Source organism: Bombyx mandarina, chromosome 03 (assembly GCF_030267445.1).
Source record: "Bombyx mandarina strain Sakado chromosome 03, ASM3026744v2".
Lineage (NCBI taxonomy): Eukaryota > Metazoa > Arthropoda > Insecta > Lepidoptera > Bombycidae > Bombyx > Bombyx mandarina.
In genome coordinates this window covers 2524006-2549071 of record NC_143210.1, presented here as the reverse complement: position 1 = coordinate 2549071, position 25066 = coordinate 2524006, and the positions used below count along the sequence as shown (strand labels likewise).

At 37.0% G+C, this 25066-nt stretch overlaps 2 protein-coding genes across 2 annotated transcripts; one reads left to right on the top strand and one right to left on the bottom strand.

Annotated features, from left to right (window-relative positions):
* The first annotated feature begins 932 nt into the window (after window positions 1-932).
* On the top strand, window positions 933-10856 carry LOC114252230 (uncharacterized). The gene is made up of 15 exons (XM_089736571.1): window positions 933-1570; window positions 1665-1833; window positions 1986-2111; window positions 2925-3062; window positions 3677-4063; window positions 4238-4348; window positions 4654-4794; window positions 5072-5202; window positions 5432-5603; window positions 7220-7338; window positions 7482-7638; window positions 8648-8773; window positions 9015-9209; window positions 9258-9380; window positions 10671-10856. Exons 1-15 carry the CDS (start codon window positions 1485-1487, stop codon window positions 10830-10832), a joined length of 2343 nt encoding a protein of 780 aa, XP_089592697.1. The 5' UTR covers window positions 933-1484; the 3' UTR covers window positions 10833-10856.
* A 655-nt stretch (window positions 10857-11511) lies between these two features.
* Faa (fumarylacetoacetate hydrolase) lies at window positions 11512-24886 on the bottom strand. Its single transcript, XM_028184928.2, has 9 exons — window positions 24546-24886; window positions 22820-22927; window positions 17503-17627; window positions 17195-17335; window positions 16128-16225; window positions 14935-15090; window positions 13801-14007; window positions 12985-13133; window positions 11512-11941 (listed from the first exon to the last, which is right to left on the bottom strand). The coding sequence occupies exons 1-9, from the start codon at window positions 24627-24629 to the stop codon at window positions 11738-11740; spliced, it is 1272 nt and encodes a 423-aa protein (XP_028040729.2). The 5' UTR covers window positions 24630-24886; the 3' UTR covers window positions 11512-11737.
* Window positions 24887-25066: the final 180 nt, after the last annotated feature.

Below are 25066 nucleotides of genomic sequence, written 5' to 3'. Positions count from 1 at the left end.
GAACTGAACGCATCACTATTACTTTAAATATAGCAACATTATTTCACAAAGTGACATTAGCTACTGTCAGCTGGCTTCGTCTAATTAAAAATCCGACTATACTTCGGAATTCGGAATTCCAAATTTCAAAACAAATCGAGTTTCATCGCTTGTCATTTTTGTAAGGAATTTTATGACCGGGTAACTAAGACCTTTAAGTCATGTCTTATTTTAATTTATATTCTTACTTTTATGAAACATGATAATATAAACTGAAATGAAATGAAATGAAGATGATTAATTTGAGACATTAATCAACTGGGATGAAATTAAAAGAAATGAGATTTTCTGTGAAATCAGAAAGCAGCTACCTACAGTAGCAAGTGGAAAGATTTTAACAACAACGCCATAAACTAAATTAAACTACACTTCGGCTAAGTTCCCATATGCACTGGGAGTACTGATTACTATTTAAAACGGAACACAATACAGAACAGTATGCTAACATCACCCCTACCCTGAGTGACAGGGAGTTTTTCGCCCGGGTAGTGGGGTTTGCCCCAAGGCCCGTTCCATGCCCCCGCAAAGATGTACGATGACCCTTCTTGACTTAGTATAGTACGCAGTACAACATATACTGTTTAAATTCAATTAAATTTAAAAAATGAATATTCACGTTATTGTCAGTTGAATTAATGGCATAATAAAAGTTAGTATACTTTTTAGTAAAAGAAAAAATATTTTCCAAGCAATTTAATATTAGTAACCGAATGAGGTCAACTGGTCCTTTACAAGATGGTGCTCCTTAGTTACTCCTCCTTAGTTCTATCCTCCAGGCTCCATGGTCATAAATAATATCTGTATTATCCATGGAGTTAATATGTACCAGTAACTCTATGGTATTATCATAGATACACTTAGTCTATGCTCCTTAGTCCGTTTGACAAGCAATCGACTTTTTGGCGGGAACGCCAGGAGTAAAGTTGTGCGATTTATTTTATTTTGTGTATTTCGTGTTTCTTCAGGTTTAAATGTGTAATAACGTTGGTCTATTAACTGTTCAATATCTGTGAAAGTGCACAAATGTGGGAAAATGAAACAAAGCTGCTGGACGTAACTTCTCAGGTTCCTCCAAAAAGTCCACTGAAAAAATCTCAGTAAATGACCACCATTTTACTGCGATTATATTTTATTCCATATCATCTCATTTAATTTAATTTCATCCCAGTTGATTAATGTCTCAAATGAATCATCTTCATTTCATTTCACTCCATTTTATCATTTTTCATATAATTAAGAATATAAATTAAAATAAGACATGACTTAAAGGTCTCAGTTACCAGATCAAATCCCTTATAAAAAACAAACAAAATGAAAACATTCTTGCAGTTTTATTGAGGACCGTACAATAAGTGTTTGAACAAGAAAAACAAAGATAATCTCATTAAGTGTATAAAGAATAGGAAGTTCTTGCCTTATAGTGAAGAAATTTGAAACATATTATTATGATGTATTTTTGTTGTGTGAAAGGATGTCAAAACAACACTAAGAACACGAGGAAAGAATCAGATTCCATCACAGCTTTTCACAAGTAATTACAAAAAAATCACTGAAAGGCTGTTATTTTTTAAAGATTTGTTTTTTTTATGAAATGTTTCATTAATGTTGGGCTGTTCATTATCTAGGTTCCCTACGAATTCAGTTTTGAGAGCGAAATGTCTGAATGCAATAGGTCGACCAAACTGGGACCCTCCAAGTTACACTCGAATTTGTAGTGAGCACTTTGACCATTTTATAAATGAAACTAATGGAACAGACCATAAAAACGATACTCTTCTTATGAAGGATATACCAGTAAGTTTTTTTCCGTATAAATTAAAAGTACAAAATACTTGCCAAGTACTAATTAAGTTACAATGTTAACTAAAAAATAATGTGAAGCTTTAAAATAAATATTTAGTCTAATTGTTGTGATAATTTTTCGTTTCATAGTTTTCTTTTTTTAGTCTGTAACTGAATTTGATGCCAGAAATGTAGAGGTCTGCTGTTTATGTTTAGCAAATGATGTTAAAATGTATAGTACTCTACATGGAAGATTAAAGACTGAAATTGAACACATACTGGCTTTAACTGTAAGTATTGTAACTAAGCCATTATGCTGATTCTAAAACATGAATTTTACTATTTTGTAACATTTAAATGGTAATATTGTAGTGTAGTTAAAATATGAATTTTCTACTATTTGATTTTTTTCCTCCAGTTTCCATCTCTCCTACTTTATGTTATTGTTTCGTGTCTTACCTGTACTTTAATTTTTACGGTTACAAGTCTTATGACTTTTGGCCATTTTTTTTTTAATTCTGACTTTGTGCCAAAGAAGAATGTAAAGAAGTTTATGGGCTTATTGACTAGAAAATAAGTGCTGAGAAACTGGACTTCTAACTAAAGCTGAAGATTAACTAAACAAGTTAGCATGTGACCACAAAAACTGTAAATATTTAAGATTAAACTGCACAAGTCGTTTTGATTATTTCTATAACTCATAAAAACCAAAGAAAATACAACGATCTAATAAAATAAATCAAAATCATTGAACATTATTTATTATTTTAAGATTACTTTGATCTAGATTTTTGCCAAACCTCAGTTGCCATTCATCCAAAAAAACAACTGAAATAGACATTGCCACTTTTTATGTTTCTGTTTTAAACAGGGCAGTGATGGGATATCTGAAGTTTTTTAATCAATTTTTGTGATCAGGAACCATTATAACTTAAAGTGTAGTAGTGACTGAAGAATTATATGTTATCTAAAATATAATAAGTTGCAGTTTAGAGCCATCTCTCTTGTGGCTTAATATTTAATTTTCTTCTTTTGATAATAACTAAATAAAAATAAAGCAAAAAAAAATATATTTTAGATTTGCCAAATTTTGTTTTTTTTAGGATAAGTCAGATATGAATGGGTTCCCGCAGTTTGTATGTTATATGTGTGCCATTGATCTTCATAAATGTTGCCAGTTCATTGAAAAGTGTTTATTAACACAGGCAACATTACTTGATGTATTTGCACATAATGGAGAGGTAATTTTAATTTTTTAAATATTAAATATTAGTTTATTTTAATACTAGTATAGTTTTCTAATGAAATGATGATGGCATTGTACACTAAAAATCAATTCTACAAAACTAATTTGTGGAATTAGTGATAAAAGGGCATTTTTATGTGACCTCACGGGAAAGTAATAGTAATCTGCCCTTTTTTTAAATAATTAAACTATCATGTGGTACCCTCAGTGGAGACCTTCATATCGTGATAGTAATGGAAAATTTAAAAACAAAATCTGAGTAGTGAATCTGAAGAGTGTTTCTGCCATACTACAATGCTTTTGAGATATCCTCACATTATAAGTCAGACAAGGGCATTGACTTCAGTAACCACTCAATATCAGTAGAGCTGTGAGTGTTACTGTCCATTTAAAACAATAAAAAAAATATTTTCCTATCCAAAGCATATCCAATAAATTCCCAAAGATTGTTGAAGTCCAGTCAGGCAACAATTTAAAGATTATAGATAAAATTCCAACATCTGTCAACGTATTTATAATTTATGGGTTAAATAAGAAATTTCTTATGTATGGAATATAGAAATATAATTCATTAATAACACTAAAGTAAAAACTGCTGTATACTTTCAGGTTACTGAAAAACTAATAAAAAATGTAGATCGAAAACAATTGAAACTAAACAAATCACTATCGATTCATAAACAGACCTGTGTTATAGAATACAGTTATGGAAATGAACTTGCACCAATTAAATTTGATTCAAAATTAGAAGATGAAGAAAATACATGTAAAATTGAATTGAATGAGAATATACAAAACAATATCAAATTGGAAAAGGAAACTGACTTTGTCAGCATTGTTAAAAGTCCAAAGAAAGATGACACGGGTGTCAGTGATGATGGAGCAATGAGATATGAAGATAGTGAAGATGATTATGTAGATTCGGATTGTAGTGATGATAAAACATTGAGCGTGTTGAAGAAAACTGCTAATGCTGCTGAAGTTAAAAATGATAAGGTGAGTGATTGCTGGACTTATTCTGCAGGTTTCCAGTTCTAAAAGGTTAGACCGCAACAGGTCGACGGTAATGTTCGCTTTATAGTATTTATTGGAATTTAACTAAGAGTAAGTAGCTGGCAGGTCCATGAAATGAAAATGTGTTTGGATAAAATGTTTTTTTTTTTGTTTTAGAAATTAAAGGACAAAGTGACGCGACGAAAAAAATTGCTTAAAAGAAGTAAAGGGGATTTAACCGAACGAGAAGTAAAAATGCAAGAATATTTCAATATTGTGAAATTATCTGTGAGTGTTTTAGAAATGTAATATTGTATATTAAAGTTATATTATAATTATATATCTTTAATTTATTCATTTCTTAATCCGATAATTGAAAACATTTGCAGACACAGTACTGAAGTTACATTTAAGTATTTAATTTAACCTATGTTATATGAAATATGTCCTTTTAAATCTTATAGAGAGAGAGAGAGAGAGAGAGATAGAATGCTTTATTGTGCACAAAAAAAATACGAGACATTAAATACATAAAGTAGGTACCCTTCTCTTCCAGACAGCTTTAGTTAAACACATAACTGTATGAATTTCAGCTCCAGCAGCAAATAGACGACTGGAACTGCAAGTTCACTACGCGTCCGCCCACCGGCGACGCAGTCTACCAGTGCGAGACGTGCGCCAAGCAGTTCACGCACATGAAGACTTACAAAGTACATACACGTTGCCACGATTCGGTCAGTACAAACAATTCAGTCTCCTAAATGTTCTTAACTCTACTAGATTGTTGTGTTGCAATAAGCCATTTAAATTTCTCTATTATCCTAGTAAGATAATGTATGTGATAAATAATGTATGCGTTAGTCTCTTTCATAGTGTCGCTGTTCTCATTTCAAATAACCAAAACGCTAATGAAGATTTAACAAGTACTTCAACTTTGACTGTATTATCGATAGCTACATTCAATTTGAAATTTTCAAAATTTGCTTAATAAAACACTATTCGTTGTTATAGAGTCGTGGTAAAGCAGAGTGTCCTGTGTGTAAGCTTCGATTCAAGAGTGAAGCTTCCGCGGACTCGCACAGGCGGCACACACATGAGAAGAAGTTCCATTGCAAAAGTTGCTCCAAAGCTTTTAGTAACGTGTGAGTATTTGTCTGTAGCAGTTCCCGGCTCCCATGTTGCATTATGATTCCGTTTGGAGGCGTGGGAGATAAGAAGAGTGACAGTAGCCGAAATTTAACAAGAACGAATAAACAATATTCAAAGACGTTCGTTCATTAATATTAGATGAAAAAGAAAAACGACAGAAAAACAGACAATATTAGCGAAACGGGATGCCGTGAATTATAACAAATTGTTATTATGTTTTAGGGCCACAGCAAAGAAACATCAGCTGTTCCACTCCGGGCTGAACTGTTCGTCGAATGTGTACACAGCTCAAAGTAAAGTTCCGGACGAGTACACGTGCGCTCGCTGCGGCATCGCGTGCGGCCACCGGCAGGGCCTGCAGCTGCACGCGATCAGCGCGCACGCCGCTCTCACGGTACCCTATGATCTTCTCGTAATAACCACCTATCCAATCTTCAGTCAGTGGCGTAGCGTGGGTGTCAGCCGCCCGGGGCGGAAGACAATTTTGTACTTATTTGTACAAAAATCACAGTTTTAAAGCGTAACATAAATTACGATACGTCAATGCGAAATGGACAACTGACAATCTATCAATAAAACTTTGAATTGTCAAATCATCACACGTACTTCCTTACTATAATAAAATACGGGGAATCCCCGCAAGTCAGTATAGACGGTGTTGCCAGTTTAATCGGTAATAAATATGAAATGGTTCAAATATTTTTATTATTTATTGTGAAATTTTGCCAGTCCCTAAAAAGTGTCCTCCTACAAGGTCCACGCGCCTTTTTTTTATTTATTTTTTATTGCTGAGATGGGGGGACGAGCTCACAGCCCACCTGGTGTTAAGTGGTTACTGGAGCCCATAGACATTTACAACGTAAATGCGCCATCTCCCTTGAGATTTAAGTTCTAAGGTCTCAGTATAGTTACAACGGCTACCCCGCCCTTCAAACCGAAACGAATTACTGCTTCACGGCAGAAATAGGCGGGGTGGTGGTACCTACCCGTGCGGACTCACAAGAGGTCCTACCACCAGTAAAAAGCGCCTAGGGGGCGCGCGTGGTATATGGGACTTGACGATCTGCAAGGTGTTGGGAGCAAACCGCGGGTCCAAGGAATTTTAGGGCCCTACCCACTAAACGACTATCTTGCACTCTTACACCCGGCGTCCGATCTCCGTCCGGGGTCAAAACCCTGTCTAGAGTATGGGGGGTTCCTGCGGTCAACACTACAACCCGGGTGACCACCACCGGGAGGAGACTGCCTCCTCATAGGGGCCGGAGCTGGACAAACGCCCTCCTCCGAACCCCGGCTCGGGGCGGCGGCACGGCACCGAGAGGAAATAAGAGCTCTCCCTCTCCCGTTCCGCCGCCTCCTTCTGCGAGATGGTGGACTCGCAGAAGTCGAGCATCGTAGCCACGACGGTCGGAAGCGACAAGTCCGGTCCTATTTTTGCAACGAGGTCGCGCCGCTGCAGTACGCGAGCGTGTGCTCCGCCGTGTCCTCGTTGCAGCCACTGCAGTATTGGCACTTCGGCGTCGGCTCCCTCCGGGCGACGAGGTGCAGGTAGCGGCCGAAACAACAGTGTCCCCCCTGGAGCGGAGATCGCCTCGCCACGCGTAATCCGCAATATATTAAATTTCCTAACTCAGCATACTTCAATCAATTAACAACTGCTCAATTCATATCATACCCATACCCTGTGCCTATGCTAGCGCCATTCTGGAGGATTTTTGAACTGTTATTTAGTACTGAAAGTGGGACACTTTTTCAAGCTTCTCCCATATGAGATGGTTCTCCTTACCTCTACCCTCCATAGTTTTTCGTAGATACGGTTTGACCAGGCGCATTTCATTAGCTTACTCCACGCTAGATGGCGTAATTGCGCACTTTTGTAGTTCCGAAATGTGTTAATTGATGGCTCTCGCTGTCACTATGTGCGGTCGTAACGCCAAGAGCCGAATTGAGTATAGTTCCTTTATTTTGTAGTTATTTACTATTTAGTTTAATTCAGTAAAAAAAATACAGGAAACAAAAGGCGATGAATCTTGTCGCTGCGAACCCTGCGGTATCGACTTCGCCTCAGAGGATGCACGAAGAGTTCACTTCCAAACTTCCAGCCGACACAAAAGTAAACCAGGGAAGACGTAAGTTTCAAATTCACAATTTGCATCAAAATATCATACTTAAAATTTTAGAATACAAACAATAGAGCGGGTAGGATCGAAAAATCATGTAAAATGACAGTTTTGACGATTGTAACGAACATAATCGGTTATTTGCTTTATAGCGACGGAAAGCCCTTTGAATTAGATGAGAGTAAGACATGTAAGAGATGCGGCACGGAGTTCGGAACACGGAGCGAACTCAACTTGCACGTAAAGGCTCAACATCGCAGACCCTACATGAAGCAACCGGGAGAGACTTACCCCACCAACTGTGAGCACGTGAGTGTCGGTAATTTGTGGCTTTGATATAAATAAAAAATAAATAATAAAAAAGCGTGGGGTGCTTTTTAAGATATTGAAATAATAATTCTTCTACTGATATCTGTCAGAAAAATATTTATAACTAATAACACCGTGCACCCCACGCTTTTTTTACAATAAAATATATTTTACACTATTTTTAATTTAAATTTATTAAATTTTATTTTCTATTTTTTAGTTGAATTTTATATAAAGCGTGTTTTTTGTTTTTTAAACTATTATTTATTTTTCATTTTTTTGTTAAATTTTCTAAAAGCGTATTTTTAAAACTGTTTTAAGTACTCTAACATCAAGTCCTGCCTTATCGACTATAGATAAAAATTATATAAATTGACAAAAATCTTATTTTGCAAATTGAATAATGGAATAATCTTATCAAATTAATTGATAAATCTACAGTTTGAATGAAATCTGGCTGTTTAAAATGGGTCAAGTCGCGTCTAAAGGAGTCAGTTACAAACATACATACAAGTTAAGCTAATATAAAGCGTGTAAAAACTAATTTTCCGCACAGTTGCATGTAGTACCACTGGTAGGACCTCTTGTGAGTCCGCGCGGGTAGGTACCACCGCTCTGCCTATTTCTGCCGTGAAGCAGTAATGCGTTTCGGTTTGAAGAGCGGGGCAGCCATTGTAACCATACTGAGATCTTAGAACTTATATCTCAAGGTGGGTGGCGCATTTACGTTGTAGATGTCTATGGGCTCCAGTAACCACTTAACACCAGGTGGATTGTGAGCTCGTCCAACCATCTAAGCAATAAAAAAAAGTTACTGTCGTATATATAGCTGTTACAATTTTCAAATTATCAAGCCATAGTTTTTTTGGATCTCTAAAGGTCGTTTTTCATAGCACCATTAACGTGCTATATATGGCGCTGGGGTAATATGTCTTTTCATAAAATGTAAAAATGTATAATGCACCCAAAGTTTTAAGTAGATCATAGCATAATGTATATAATGTTTCAGTGTGGGAAAGCAGTAAACAGCCGCCGGGAACATTGGTGGCACACATTCAAGGAACACCCTGCCGAAAGGGATTCATATCGACGAGTCATCACCGCCATTTGTGATACGTGCGGGAAAGGATTCCAGGTAATGTAGTTTTTGTATTTATATAATGATATTGTACGTGGTCAAAGTATTCTTCCTTAGCCAAACTAAACACAGACCACGTCAGATACAGCAAACGTCTACTCACTGTCGTGATGAGATATCCGAAAAGTTCACACCCAGCTTGCTTGAAGTTCATTAAAGTCGCAGTCGTCAATGCTAGGGCCGATCTCAGCTTATTACAAAATATATGTGACCAAAAACAATATTATCATTTTTTCAGAACAAGACAATTTTACGTATTCACGAGCTACGTCACGCGTCTCCGTCGGTGCGGTGCGACGAGTGCGGGCGCGCGTTCTACGACAAGTACGCACTGGCGCGGCACGCACACACGCACACGCGGGCGCGTCCGTTCGTGTGCACGCACTGCGGACAGACCTTCACGCTGCGCACCAACCTCAACCGCCACGCCAAGGTGCGTGTTGCTACTCCACTGTACCCTACTGTACTCTACTCACCCTAGCCCACCTACGACAAGTACGCACTGGCGCGGCACGCACACACGCACACGCGGGCGCGTCCGTTCGTGTGCACGCACTGCGGACAGACCTTCACGCTGCGCACCAACCTCAACCGCCACGCCAAGGTGCGTGTTGCTACTCCACTGTACCCTACTGTACTCTGCTCACCCTAGCCCACCTACCTAAACTCAGCATCGAGACTTTTACAATACTTTTATTTACAATAGTACAGTTACGTACTGGGGCTCGGAATAAATAAAACTTTCACCGAAGTAGGTACCAATTAAAACTCTATTTAACACTTAAAACAGTCAAGGCACACAAGGCAATTCTTTTATAGTCGACACGACAACTCTACAATAATCGAGAACATTCCCGATATCACTAGTCGTTTTGATATATGTTTCGCCCCATTTGATAATAGATGGTGTTATGGTCTCGATATGGATAGCCTCGAGTGTTCTCGATTTTACTAGTTCTTTTAATATTCATTTCTGTTATTTGATGACAGATGGCGTTACTTTTACCGATATAACAGTACGTACCATTTGTATTATCTTACTGTAAAACCGTATTTAAATATTACCGAATCTCACTCAAGCCGATTTATTATTAACATTAGTATGGTGTAGTGTGCAAACCGTTAAAAATCAAACGCGCTATGACATTTTGCGACTATTTTTTTTTTAGAATAATTGTGAAAACGCTTTACATGTTATGAGATTATTAATAAAATAAAAGATTAGAAAATTCACATTGTACGAGCTACGAATTCATTGTTGAGGAAGTGACGGATATTTTGACAGCCAGTGACAAGCTATTCTTAAGAAACTTGACACTATGCCTTTTAGCTTATACAGCCAATTTATATTTATAATGGAATGAATAGAATAAATAACACAACTTTACAAAAAAAAATTCGTTCTTTGTCCTAACGTACAGGTTTTTCCGGTTAATTATTCACAAAAACGAAAATAAAATACCTTTTTTTTTTTGTATAAAGTTTGCTTTTGTGATAGTTATAGTAATAATACTAATTTTTAATTTTTTTTTATAAATTTTAATTAATTTTAGTACTTTAAAGAAAACCGCGCTACGAGAGTGGGGTGTTTACGTTTACACAGTGTCACTAGTTGGCACACGAGTCACAAACAACGATCAGGTGTTTTGTACAAGCCCAGAAAAACTTAAAATGTCACGAAAGTGTAAATACGATGCTGATGCATTTTGTTTCATATGTGGTCAATTTATTAAAGTTCAAAAGCAAACTGTTTCATGCCATGTAATTTTTTGGTCTAATTACGGTCTAAAATATCGAAATTTTATGCTTTGCAATCAAAGTCAAATTTGGTGTTGACCCGTGTACTATTTTTCTATAATTTATTAACTGCCTACCCTCTCTTTTCTTCTTGCAGGTGCACTCGAACGTGGCGGCCTACGAGTGCTCGATGTGCGGCAAGAAGTTCAAGTACTCGACGAGCCGCAACCTGCACATCCGCACCGTGCACTACAAGCAGCCGCCGCCGCCTCGCAAGAAGCGCGCCAAGAATGTAGAACAACCAGAATTCAAGTTGTAATTAATAAAGATACGGTTAACACTATGCGATTTCTATTGAAATTATACTACGAAGGTCTCATTTCATGAACGGATTTTAAGCTATTGCATATCTTTATCGCGGGCTTTGAGCCCGGCGACCGAATCAAGAAGTTCCGTAACGAAAATAAAACCTAACACCCCCCACTCCGCCTACCTATAAATATAGCGTGGTCTTATTTTATTATTGTTTTATTAAATTATTATTGTCTAATTATAATTGCATAAGTTGATAAAAAATGCTATGCAATAGCTTTACTGCGGCAGTCCCCGAGTGCCACACGTGTTTTTTATTTTTTTATTTGTCATGGATGGATTGTCAAAAACCTGCAGAAAATTGTTGCATGTTGTGGTCTCGAGTCTAAGGCGTTCGTTCAATTAATGAATATAATGAAAAGCAAACCTGCCAAATTATAATTTGCGTAATTACGGGTGTTAGGACGTCTTGTGAGTCCGCACGGGTGGGTTCCACCATCCTGCCTATTTCTGCCGTGAAACAGTAATGCGTTTCGGTTTGAAGGGTGGTGGCACCTAAATTGTAGATGGGTGATGTACTCGTCCGTCCACTAAGCAATAAAAAAAACACAATTTGTATTTTGAGCTCAGACCTAAATATGGATCACGTTCAATATCAGAGCCAGGAAATAACAAATAAAAATGTATTTAAAAAAAAATTGTTTTATTAGAAAATTAACGATTTACAACTCGCAATAAAGTCGAGAAATCTCTTGAGTAAAAATAATAATAATAATAAAATCGAGGGGTGAAGGGATATTTTGTTCAAGCGATATTTCTTTTAATACACAACATTTACTTTTGTAGGGGGATCGGTGACCTTCATCGCAGTCAAAGGGTTAAATAGCCCTTTCACTTTTTGATATATATATTTCATTCTTGAAAAGGTATGGCAGGTAACAGTTTCCCCTCGCATCTCCCGAACCCTATCCTGAGTCCGGTCGCGTTGAGGCAGTGGCCGCGCAACGTGACCGTGTCTCCGTCCTGTATGAATTTCCTCTCCTCACCAGTCGAAAGGCGAACGGGCTTGGTGCCCTTCCAGGACAATTCCAACATGCTTCCGAAAGAGTCCGCCGCCTGGAAAGGTAATGTTCACGATATTAAAACGAATGCTATTACGGTATAAGCTCACCATTGTCATAATAGGTTGCGGTAAAAGTCTTTTCGCATTATAGTATGTACTAGCGACCGGCCCTCGCTTCGCTTCGGAAACATTAAATTTTATTATTGATAACTATCAATAATAAAATTTGATGTCACGCGAAGTTACCCGCGGTTATTGTCGTACTGCGGGTGAGGCCGCGGGGCGAAGCTAGTCTAAAAAAAGTAGCCTGAGTTACAACTTATATCATCAGCTACCTAACAAAATGGTACCTACATACTTTAGATAAATGTAAATAAACTATATTAAAAAATGTGAATTTTCTTAAAAAATGCGAAGAAACTTTTCCCCAACCTATTATTACGAATATTCTACATTTTAATATGGTCACGGACGACTAAGATTTTTTTGGTTTTTTTTTGTTCTTGGATCCGCGCCTCATGCATGCGGTTTTTCGGTAAGGGAGCACGCGGGGCAATAGGTTTTTAACGGTCCCCAGAAGTTGGAGGTCGCAAAGGTACGACTAAGATAATATCCCATGTAATAAAACTAAACAATTCAATGTATTGTGTGGTCATATTTGTATGGAGTGGAATCGTTTGCGTACGGTTGCCGTTAGGGGCGCTGTTCCAACTGCATAAAAAATTGGGCTAACTTTTACGCTATCGAGAACGTTAAAAAACTCGCACTAAGCACACTGAATACGACTGTTCAACCAATGTTTTATTGGCGAGTTTACGTGAAGTAGTTTTTTTCTTTTTTTATTGGTTATATGGGTGGACGACCTCACAGCCCACCTAGTGTTAAGTGGTTACTGGAGCCCATAGACATCTACAGCGTAAATGCGCCACCCACCTTGAGTTATGAATTCTAAGGTCTCAAGTATAGTTACAACGGCTGCCCCACCCTTCAAAACAAAACACATTACTGCTTCTAGGCAGAAATAGGCGAGATGGTGGTACCTACCCGCGCGAACTCACAAGAGGTCCTACCACCAGTAAAAAAGATCTGGCCTCACCTCCCCGCTGATGGTGCCCGAGCCGAGCAAGTCTCCCGGTCTGAGGTTGCAGCCCGTTATAGTTTGCTGCGCCAGCTGCTGTTTCACCGTCCAATACATGTACCGATAGTTTGAACGGCAAACAGTGGTCACCACCGGGGACTTTTCAGCTAAATAAATAAAAAAATAATATTCATTACTGAAATCGGTCACGTTTTGCTCTATATATCATCGTGTCCATGAACCGTATTCAGTTGAAACTCCCAGAGGTAAAAATTATTTATGTGATTAATTTTTTTTATTGACGTTGACGGATATCGTCCATTTTTTAAATGGACTTTTTGGCGGGAACGTGAGGAGGGAAGTTGTGTAAATTGTTTTATTTTGTTCATTTAGTATTTCTTCAGGTTTAAGTGTGTGATTACGGTGGTCTATAAACCGTTAGCATCTGCTTAAGTGCACAAATGTAGGAAAATAGAACAAAGCCTCTAGACGTAGCTCCTCGGATTCTTCCTAAAAGTCCGCTACAAAAGTCTCAGTAAATAACCACCATTTTACTGAGTATTTATACATCCTATCTCATTTCGTTTCATTTAATGTCATCCTAATTGATTAGTCTCAAATTAATCAACTTCATCTTATTTCATTTTGTAACAGAACGTAAATAGACTTGGCTTAAAAGTCTCGTTACCAAACCGTAAAATCTTATTAAAAATCATTCTTCATCCGTTTCTCTATCTCTGAACTCTTCAGCCGTCTCGTGGAAACATCGTTTATTCAGTTTCCTGATATCACAATAATGCAGAGAACATTCTAGAATGAAGTTTTCGAACTTACTTTGAATGTCCACTTCCAGTTTGATGTCGAAATTGAATTTATCGTCGTGTCTCAAGTAGGGGAACGGAGTCGGGTCCTGAGGGAAGTTGTCGACGATGAACGGACGCAGTGCCTCTAAGGTCACTATCCACGGCGAGATGGTGCTGCCGAGGTTCTTGGCTGTGAACGGCCCGAGAGGTATGTACTCCCACTTCTGGATGTCACGTGCTGGAAAAAAGGTTTAGCGGTAAAAAAAAAATTTCTACCTAACCTGAGAGCCTTGAGCGGCCTGACGACGTTGCTAACACGAACCCTAGCAAGAGCAGTGCTTCGCAGAATCTACCACCGGATCGGAAACGCGACCCACTGAGAAGATCCGGCGAGAAACTCAGTGGGCTTATGTTCAATGACCACGCATGTCTGATGAGTATTAATGGCCACTGCTGCGCCAGCTTACAGTAAGTCGCCAATTCGTCTCCTCTTTAGCAGTCATTTATAAAAAAACAAGCTTTTGCCCGCGACTCCGTCCGCGTGAAATAGTCACTTTGGCATAACGCTAAATTTTACCCCCCACTTCATTTACGTAGAAAGTGAAAATATTTTTGAATTATAGAATGTTAAGGAAGCTATTTAAACCCCTCTTTTGAAACATTCTTTATTGGTGCTCCACTAGTATTGGTCTTACCGTAATGTTATATAGCCTTATAGCCTTCCGCAATAAATGGGCTATCTAAAACTGAAAGAATTTTTAAAATCGGACCAGTAGTTCCTGAGACTAGCGCGTTCAAACAAACAAACTCTTCCGCTTTATAATATTAGTATAGATTACCTCCCTACTGCTTCTTCGTCAACCCGACATCTCCCTAGATGCATTCGCTCATTGACGTTCACCACCGTAGGACGACTAATCATGGGAGAACTCCTCCTTGCCTCGATAATCCTCAATGCTGAGGGTCGTGGCTTCCTTTAACAATTTTCTCCTGAATTATCCTGCGCCACTCCTGCCTACCCTCGGCTGTGTGGATAGCAACGTGGACTGAACCGTTGAGAGTCGAGCGTATCTGGTCCGACCGGCGCATTGCACAGAATATGGGAGCACAGGTGTCAATAAAAGTACGTTTTACCCTAAATCCTGGTTAACTTTAACGTACTCACCACTCCAGTCGTTCAAAAGTACGAAACCAAAAATTTTGTCTTCGGCATCCTTGGCGCAGACCCTCTCGCCCAGTTGTGTGGGGGGGCCGCCGACAAATGCCCCCACTTCCAGCTCGAAGTCCATCAATTTGCAGGGACCGAAGTGTGGCGCCGCACCTGAGGTAACAACCAGGTATTATACATAAATATACTATAGGTTTTCTGGAAGACGTTCCGCTGGGTGAGTGCTTGTTCCTGGATTCGACTCTGAATGTTTGAACGTTTGTTGTCGCATTTTATATGTATATTATTCTATTTTATCTTAAAATTGTCTTTAACGCAATTCAAGTTACCCGTTACTGTTTTTTACGATGATACTTTTGATGGACTAATTTAATTAAAATGGAATTATTATTTTCACGGATTAATCTTTTGACTGACTCGGTGGTGCAATAGTTAGCGGCCATAACTGTTGCGCCGAGGGTCGTGGATTCGATTCCCACATCGGGTAAATATTCGTGCGATTAACATATTTGTTTTCTCTTTGTCTGGGTGTTTATACATATGTATGTAGATAATATGTATGTTTCATTAGTCTCTAGTACCCATAACACCGGGAATCTTAAATTGGGACCGGATGACCGCGCGTAGTTTGTTGCCTATTATTATTATTAATTTCGCTTTATTATTATCGAAGTTTCGAATATTTTATGGTTTTCTTAGTCGGTACGACTTAGATGTTCTTCGTAGAATATTAGAATATTGTGGTGACTACCGTCGTTCTGATGTAATGAAAAAAAAATTAGTTAATTATTTCTATAACGACTATAATTCCTCAAATCTGAAAGAATGCAATTATCAACGAGTTTCGTTTTTTTAAATATATTCCTGAGTATATGTATCATACAAATATTAGGGAAATATTTATAACAACAACATATTATAATACAATTGCCACATCATATCGTTCAGCTTATAGTCTGCTACACAAACAAATCGTATTTTTTTATTTTTTTTATTTCCTGGATGGGTGGACGAGCTCACAGCCCACCTGGTGTTAAGTGGTTACTGGAGCCCATGGACATCTACAATGTAAATGCGCCACCCACCTGGAGATATAAGTTCTAAGATCTCAATATAGTTACTATACAGTATAGTATTTTACAGTTTTTTTAGTTACAGTACATATAGTATTTTATTGTATTTCAATTTACCTTCGACAGGCAAGGTCTGCCCGTACGGCCTGTGGATAGGTGTGCCAGAGATCACTATAGAACTAGAACGTCCATGATAACCCACCGGTAGATGTTTCCTGTAATATTTTTCACGTTTTATGTTTTATTGGTCATAAATTCGTACCGGTGTCCGTAGACATCGCAACGCAGATCGTAGTCTTATTTTGTATTGCAATAACTCTTCAAACCAAATACGTGTTGCTTACTCGGAGCAGAAATATGCAGGAGGGAAGTACTTAATCCTCACATCCCAAGGACAGCCACATTCACATTGTATGGTGTATTAAAATAATTGTGGTTTGTTATTTGTTCTTCGTATTCGCGAGATGCTTTCACTCAGAATATATAAAAGTCAACACACACTATTTCAATAATATTTATAATGTTCAGATATATTAATATGTGTACAATATTAAAATATAAACAAAACGAAGCTAAGCAAGACGATACAAATTAAACTAAAATTTCGATTTTATATTGAACTTTTTTTGTTTTCCTACCTAAGCTGATAGCCTTAGGGGCTATTTCAGCGTAACCCTAACGTTTGTGGGTGAGCTCTCGGGGCTCAAACCTGATGAATAATATTGAACTAGCTGTACCCGTCCGCTTCGCTGGGCATTTAAAATTAACATTATTATTTCTCATCCCCACAAAAATTCTCATCATGAACCCCCCCCGCAACTAGTGTAAGGAGTCCAATGCTCATAAATTTTAGCCTATCCATTAAGTACATGTATTTTCTACATGGATACTAAGTTGCAAGTCAATTGGATGCATGGTTCAGTAGTTATAACGGAACATCCATAAAAACCACTGTAGATTCATATAATATATAGACTTAAATCGGCGCGCGAATCTTGTGATGACGTCATAGGACACCTGCGCGTTCGGGAATTCCGATCGCGCCCGATGACGCCCGAGTGCGACACGATATGCCAATGTTGCACGCTACAAAATTATGACAAAATGCTGCCTCGATATACATGAGACAGGGAATTTGTTTGTCATTGATGAAATGATATCGAGTAGGTTTTGTAAAGACTTACCAGTTCTCGAACAGAGCGGCCTCCTTTCCCCTGAACATTATGCCTACGTTGGTAGCGTGCTGCAGCGACGAATAGAAGTCTGTGTAATCTCCGACTTCAACAGGCACGTGCATTTGTACGGCCCTTTGCTTCACGAAGGCCCTGTCACATAAGAAATCTTTAGTATGGTCTTTGACCGTATTATCCAAGCTAAATTGGTACCATGATGTCGAAAAAGCCACTTTTAAGCAAGCAGGCAATGACAAATAAAAAAAAACATTATCATAAAAATGAAAGAATAATGTATTAAATTGTCTGGGTTAACTAACTTTTCACGTAGCTCGGCATTGTTTTGCAACGCAGGACTAGAAACGTCCAGCAATTTCTGTAAAGTTTCCCTTGCCTCGATCCAGTGAGGTTTGGTCAGTGCCATAAACGCGTTTAATTTCTCTTCCTGCAAAAAATATTTTTTATATTGCATCTTAAGTTTGAAGATGATGGCAGCTAGTGGAGTAATCACTAGTACGATATTACGACAGGCACTGATCAAGTTGTGTCGTTCACCATTACTCAAAATATGTGTGATACCAGACTGTGATTTTTTGTACGAAATTTCATATAAATCGTTCGTCATTTGTACATGATTTATTAATAAGCATCTTACGATTTCAATCCGTTAACATTATCGTATATTGTAAAATTAATCAACGAAAGATTAATCGCTGTTAGTAAACTGAATTATATTCTCTATGACGCATATAATACTACGCTTGTCGCTCCATCGAAATCGCATTTCGCAGGACCAGAATTTGAGAATAAATTGGAGATATGTAGCATATATTTTGGTGTTTCTAATTACATGATAAGTGATTACAATTGACCAATGACCTTGAATGCGTATAGCACAGCGGAGTTGTCAATATCACTGAGGACCTTTCTCAAACATCATTTGATAGATAGACATGGTTGACGTGGATATAACGCTACTGGATGTGACATTATTAATCGCAAACTACCACAGGGCTGGGATTTTTTCTGTCTCTTTTATTTTATCCGTTTTTTGATTCTATGATTTGCATTTCATTATTTTGTTTATTAATATTTTCCCCTACCTATTCGCTGGTAGCCTAAGAGGCTATTCCAGCTACGCACGGATGGGTGCGTGAGCTCATGGGCTCCACCTGAGAGAATTTACTAACACCAGCCCTAGCAAAAGTAGTACTTCGCGAAATCTACCACCGGATCCGAATCGCCACCCACTGAGAAGATCCGACGAGAAACTCAGTCGGCCTTTTCATTACAGACATATAATATAATACCTATATATAATAAAATTTACATTTCCAAATACAAAAACGATAAAAAATTAACATTTCATTAGTGACCGAACTAAGCACTGGTTTTAAAACCAATGAATACATAATCATCATCAGCCTATAGCAGTCCAATGCTAGACATAGACCGCTACTGAGCATGATCTTCGGCTTCTCTCATCCAGTTCCTGCCAAATACCTTGTATTATCATCACCGATTCTGAGGGTGTTATATACTACGTTTGCCAATTCGCGGTCTCCACTCAAGAACATTTACCCCAACGTTTGTCGGTTCTGCAACTAATACGGCCTGCCCATTGCCACTTTAGCTTACTAATCCGCTGAGCTATGTCGAGAACTTTGGTTATCCATGAATTTGGCTAATCAACCTACTGCTTCTTTTGAGCAGGAAAAAAATATGACATCTATTAATTTGGAATCCGTTCCAAGCAATTTAAATTAAATACTAAGACAACAGAGTTTACCTCTTGCAGTAAATATGATTTATTTGGACACAGCCCATCAACAAATACTGTTTCTTTGAAAACAACTGTGATCAACCTGGTGCATCAGAACTTACAAGGTTTGATGGGTAAAGAACTTGAAATTGATTTGTTTCTAGATTACAATAAAGTCAACTTTCTATGTGTAACTGAACATTGGCTTAAAAAATATGAATTAAATTGTAATTTTAAAAATCACCAGGTTATGAGTTCCTTCTGCAGAGAGAATGCTATACGAGGAGGCCCTCTTATCATTGTTAATAAAAATTATAAATGTAAGGAACGTAGAGACATTGTGAGCCTCTCTGTGGAACGGATTATTGAAATGGCATGTGTAGAGCTTGAGCAATTCATTGTTGTAAGTGTGTACAGGCCCCCGAATTCGTTATATGATTATTTTGAAAATATATTGGAACATGTTTTATTAAAGCTTTCTGTTTCTAATAAACATATTTTTATCTGTGGTGATTTTAATATAAATTTACAGATTTTAATATTAATTTACAAATTTACAAATTTAAAATACAAATGCCACTATTAGATTCAGAACATTGTTAAAATCATATAACCTTAGCAATTTATTTTCAGAGCCCACAAGAAAAACTAGCACATCGGCAACCTGTATAGATAATATTTTCACAAACGTAAAACCTTTGCATAAATATATTATTAATCATTTAAGTTCAGACCACAGTGGACAATTCATATCTTTTAAAATTAAATCTGTTACAGATGTTAATAGTTCAAGAAACCTACAGTTTGTTCCTATTAATATTAGACGTATGGAGAAGTTTAGAGGTAAAGTTTTGGCAAAAATTGCGAATGTTTGTTATAGTGAAGATCCTAATGTTCACTACATGGATTTATTTAATTGCATTAATGATGAATTTAGTGCCATCTTTACTTCTAAAACTCTGATCTTACATAATAAAAGATCATTCAATGAATGGGCGACTGTTGGAATTCACAAAAGTAGGCAGAGATTATATGACCTTTATCATGAAAAATCATATAATCATAATAAGTCATTTCATGAGTATGTCTGTAAATATTCCAAGCTGTTTAAAAAAGTCTGTACATTGGCCAAGTCATTGCACTTAGGCAATCTTATAAAAAATGCACCTGACAAAATTAAAATGACTTGGAATATCATTAATAGGGAGACTGGGAATGTCAGAAACAGCAATGCTGAATCAATTTTGAAAATCAATGATAAAATAATAACTTCTCATCAAGAAGTGGCCAGTGCTTTTGAGCGCTACTTTGCTGATATCCCAGCTTCTACTACAAAATCTTTAATTTCATCTCCTACCGTCGCCGAATCATTACTGCAAGATCATGTTGATAAATGCAGTGTTAACTTTAAGTTCACAAATATTGCTATAAAGGACATAATTGATAATTTCAAGCTCATTAATATTAAAAAAACTGGTGATTTATGGGGAATATCAATTAAGGTTATAAAGTCCATTATTGATATAATCGCACCTTACCTTGCTACAATATTTAATGACTGTATTGATAGTGGTGTGTTTCCTGATCTAATGAAATATAGTAAAATAATACCTCTGTTTAAATCTGGTAGTACTTTTGACCCCACTAACTTTAGACCCATTTCAGTACTACCAACTTTGAGTAAAATTTTTGAAAAAATTATTTTGGAACAGCTTTTGAACCATTTCTATTCCAATAACCTGCTTCATAACAAACAATATGGATTCACTAGAGGCCGTTCGACTATTGATGCAGGTGTAGATCTTATTAAAAATATTTTTCAGGCTTGGGAGGAATCGCATAATGCCCTTGGGGTATTCTGCGACTTATCTAAAGCTTTTGATTGTGTTGAGCATAATACATTGTTGAGGAAATTACACCATTATGGTATTAGGGGCGTTTCATTAGAACTTATTAAATCTTATTTATCCGGAAGAATCCAAAAGGTAGACGTTAAAGGAAAGAGATCTTCCGGTGTCTTACTTAATATGGGTGTTCCTCAGGGTTCCATATTGGGTCCCTTCTTATTTCTTGTGTACATCAATGATTTACCAAAGTTTATTGAAACCCGTCACGAGGTCGTATTATTCGCTGATGATACATCCTTATTGTTTAAAATTAAACGACAATTGGAAGATTATGACGATGTGAATGATGCTATCTCGCGCGTGGTACATTGGTTTAGTGTTAATAATCTGTTATTAAATAACAAAAAAACAAAATGTATAAAATTTACCACACCTAATGTTAGACAAGTAGACACTAATATCATTGTAAGTGGAGAGACACTGGAGCTTGTTGATTCGACAGTTTTTCTTGGTATAACAGTTGATTCCAGGCTGCAGTGGGGTCCTCACATATGCAAGTTAGCGAATAGACTTAGTTCTGCAGCGTTTGCGGTAAAAAAAATACGAACGTATACTGATGAAGATACGGCACGTCTAGTTTATTTCAGTTATTTTCATAGTGTTATGTCCTATGGCATTTTGCTATGGGGCAATGCTGCCGATGTCGAAACGATTTTCATCCTGCAGAAGAGGGCTATTCGTGCTATTTATAATATGCACCCGAGGGAATCCTTGAGGGACAAGTTTAAGGAAATCAAAATTCTAACTTTAGCGTCCCAATACATTTTTGAAAATTTATTGTACGTGCGTAAAAACATTGTAGAATTCCCCAGAGTCTGCGATTTGCATAATGTGAACACTAGGAACAAACATAGGCTTGCGTTGCCGGCGGCTCGAATTAAGAAAATAAGCAACTCTTCCAGGGGGCTGGGTGTACAGCTTTTCAACAAGATCCCACAAAACGTTCAACTACTACCTGTTCATAGATTTAAGAAAACTGTCAAGGAACGTTTGTGCAACAAGGCATATTATAAAGTTAAGGATTTTTTACTAGATGGCACTACGTGGGAATGAGGCGTTCGCTCCTGGCCTTTTCATTTTTCATTATTATTATTATTTATTTGAATTGTATTTTTTTGACGTGTTTTTTTGTATACTGTAAATATGTTTTCTTGTTAAAAAAAAAAAGAAAATAGTTGAGAAAATACAAAAAAAAAAAAAAAAAGCCCGCTGAGTTTGTTTCGCCGGTTCTTCTCAGGACTGTGGCTTTTTTTTTGGAACCGGTGGTAGAGTTAACATTTTCTTTTACATTTTGACATTCAACAAGTGTGTTTTTGATGACATCCAAGTTGAAATAAATGATTTTGAATTTTGAATTTTATGATAATAAGTACATATTACTCATAATATATGAATAAATATGACCATAAATTAAGTTTTCCAAGCAAGTAAACAATCTCGACCGTTTATTACTATCGTGCAAAATAAGAATCAATTTAAATATTAAACAGATCAGAACTGGTAAATAAATAACTTATAGCTTGTTTGTTAAGATTCGTTTTGTTCTGTAAACTTGTTATAAGAATATTCAGTGTTAAAAGTGTTGCAATCCGATATGATGGAATTTCTAGAAACATTTTCTTTTGATTAAATTTTTAATTAGCTGCTATTTACGTGCTGGATTATAATGAAAAAATTCAAGTAATGAGCCAGATTTGAGTTATTATTTTTAGCGTAACAAGGATATCTCGAGACTATTTGTTTACTACATCGCAGGTAAAGCCTTCATCACGGAAAAACTTCAGTCGAGTAGTGCACCGAAGTAAACCTTGCTACACGCACGGCTGCGCTTTTTTAAAGGTTTTATCAACGCGTAATTCCTGCCGTTTCATACCTAGGAACATCACCTACCCGACCCTCTTCGGCCAATGGAAACCCTGGGTCAGGAAAGTCGAAACCAATAACAAATCATATCAATATAGTACATACCTTGAATACATTTTGCTTGCTTTTAAGTATCGGGCCATCGAATAAATGTGAAATAATATTCAAATCTAAAATCCATTCTCCAATCGCCACGCCAATGTGTTTTTGGGCCTGAAATCATCAAATTAAATGTAAATGGGTTTTGAAACATCCGCGGCCAAATGGAATATGTAAGTACTTGCATTTAGAGATGTGACAATAGCGAAGTTAAAATCTTGGGAGTCAGGAACATTATGGTTCTAAATAAGGCAGTAAATGTTGACCTCAATGTCTATTCACTAATGAACACATATCATACATACATATCATAAAATCAAATAAAATAAAAGGTTTTATTAAATAGCTTTGATGTTTTTTTTTTTGGTCACTATTACATATACCTACATTGCGTGACAACTTATCGGGCGATGTAAGGAACCGCTTACCACTTACCGAATCGTAAATTATCATAAATTTCACGACGGTATCTATTGAATAACATTTCAAATTGTACGCTATCTTGCAACAAAGTTCAAGAGCATCAGGAGTTATAGTTATTGAACTATACTGATAACTCAGGCATTGATTAGGAATGGCCACCGCTCATCACGAAATAACTTATTCCTTCGTATTAGCTAACACTTTCAAAGAATATTGCTTTGATTATAGATTGTGTAGGTTTTGTGATAAGTGTAGGGCACACGAACTACAGTCGCGCATAGAATTAACGGTATTAGGAAAAACCGGGCATGATAATTCCTGAATTGTATCTATAATCTTCTCATTCTGTAAGTGATTGACATTAACAACAGGTTCCGAACATTTATTTCAATAACCTTTGGAATATACTGTCAGGAATTATAAATTAAAATTCCATGGTGCTTTATAGGAGTTCCAAGAGAGTGGAAATATCCGTTTTCAAAAATATAACAATCAATCCGATAGGTACTCGTACGACCAGACTCGAGACGCCCGCCAAGACGGGACGCGAAAAGGTCAAGGATAAAGGATCTATTCGCCTACTTGTCCCATTAACTTAGATCATATTATAAGAGTACCTACGCTAGGTATTTTGTATGTTACTTTAAAAGAAAGCGCAATTTATTTTGCCGTATTCGAAAATTTTTGTGAGACCCTAAATGAATCCTGTAAACGACAAACAAAAATATTAAATTCTATTGAGGCCTCGTAGTGTGCTCGTGGTCCGAAACGCGCTTGACCGGTTTTATTCTTCAAAAATAGATACAAAGTGCAGCCAGGGTGTGTTGGCTGCACTCTTAGCGCTATCGATGAGTGCCATTGTGACGGTAATCCACTACATTTACACGATAAATGAAAGAAAAAAACTATGCATATGATTTCCACCCAGTTTTAATGATTTAAAAATTTATTAAAAAATTTTTGATGCGAAGCACAGTGCGAACGAAGCAAATTGATTCTATGTTTAAAAACACTTGTGCGTTATCTCATAAAAAAAAAACGATAAGTGAAAGCCGCATGATTGCGCAGCGGCTAAATTTAATGTATGTATTTTGACAACGGTTTTGAACTGCAGATAAAACCATCTCATTTATGCGGTTAATAACAAACAAAACCAAGCAGCGGTGATAAAGTTCAACATTCTTTAAATTTTAGTGTCAAAACAAATCCTTAAAATGTATATGTATTGATGTTTTTTTCTTTCAAAATAGCTTATTTAAAGGTAATATATCTACTTATACAATATTATCTCAATAGCAAATTTACTTACATTTTTATCAGACGTGAACACACCGTACGGTAAATTTTCGATTGGAAAATCTGAATCTGACGAGTATTCTATGAAAGATTTCATTTTACGCTACGACTTGACACAGCAAATTTTTCGAATGAAATGGGTAGACTGATAAAATGCAACTGACTACAAGTTTTACAGGTTAGTTCTAGTGGGTATGCTAATGATTTTAATGAACTTGTTTGCCGGCTATACGTCCTATAACTGCCCGTGCGTCTCGTTCTATTCGTATCGTATTTTACTTGTTGCGCTGCGTTATCTGTGGTCTACCTGTGTAAAACCCGCGCTGCTATGAAATACCCACGTAACTAAAAAAATTAGAACCCTTAAAACTTTTATCGCAGGAACAGGTAGTAAAATACCCTTTTAGCCTTTGTATATTTGTCAAGAATCAGGTTTTGTGGAATGACGCGCACAAGTTACGATTCTTCCTATGTTCAAAAACATCCTTGTCCAACTAAATAGGTACATCTTGGAACTTAATGCATGAGCTGCTA

Coding starts and splice junctions, on each gene's coding strand:
- LOC114252230 (XM_089736571.1), top strand. CDS start 1,485: ATGATGTATTTTTGTTGTGTGAAAGGATGTCAAAACAACACTAAGAAC. Junction 5,604..7,219: donor GCGCGCACGCCGCTCTCACG/GTACCCTATGAT, acceptor AAAAAAATACAG/GAAACAAAAGGCGATGAATC. Junction 9,210..9,257: donor ACCTCAACCGCCACGCCAAG/GTGCGTGTTGCT, acceptor TACTCACCCTAG/CCCACCTACGACAAGTACGC.
- Faa (XM_028184928.2), bottom strand. CDS start 24,629: ATGAAATCTTTCATAGAATACTCGTCAGATTCAGATTTTCCAATCGAA. Junction 17,628..22,819: donor GCAAGCAAAATGTATTCAAG/GTATGTACTATA, acceptor TATTTTTTGCAG/GAAGAGAAATTAAACGCGTT. Junction 17,336..17,502: donor AATGCCGAGCTACGTGAAAA/GTTAGTTAACCC, acceptor CTTATGTGACAG/GGCCTTCGTGAAGCAAAGGG.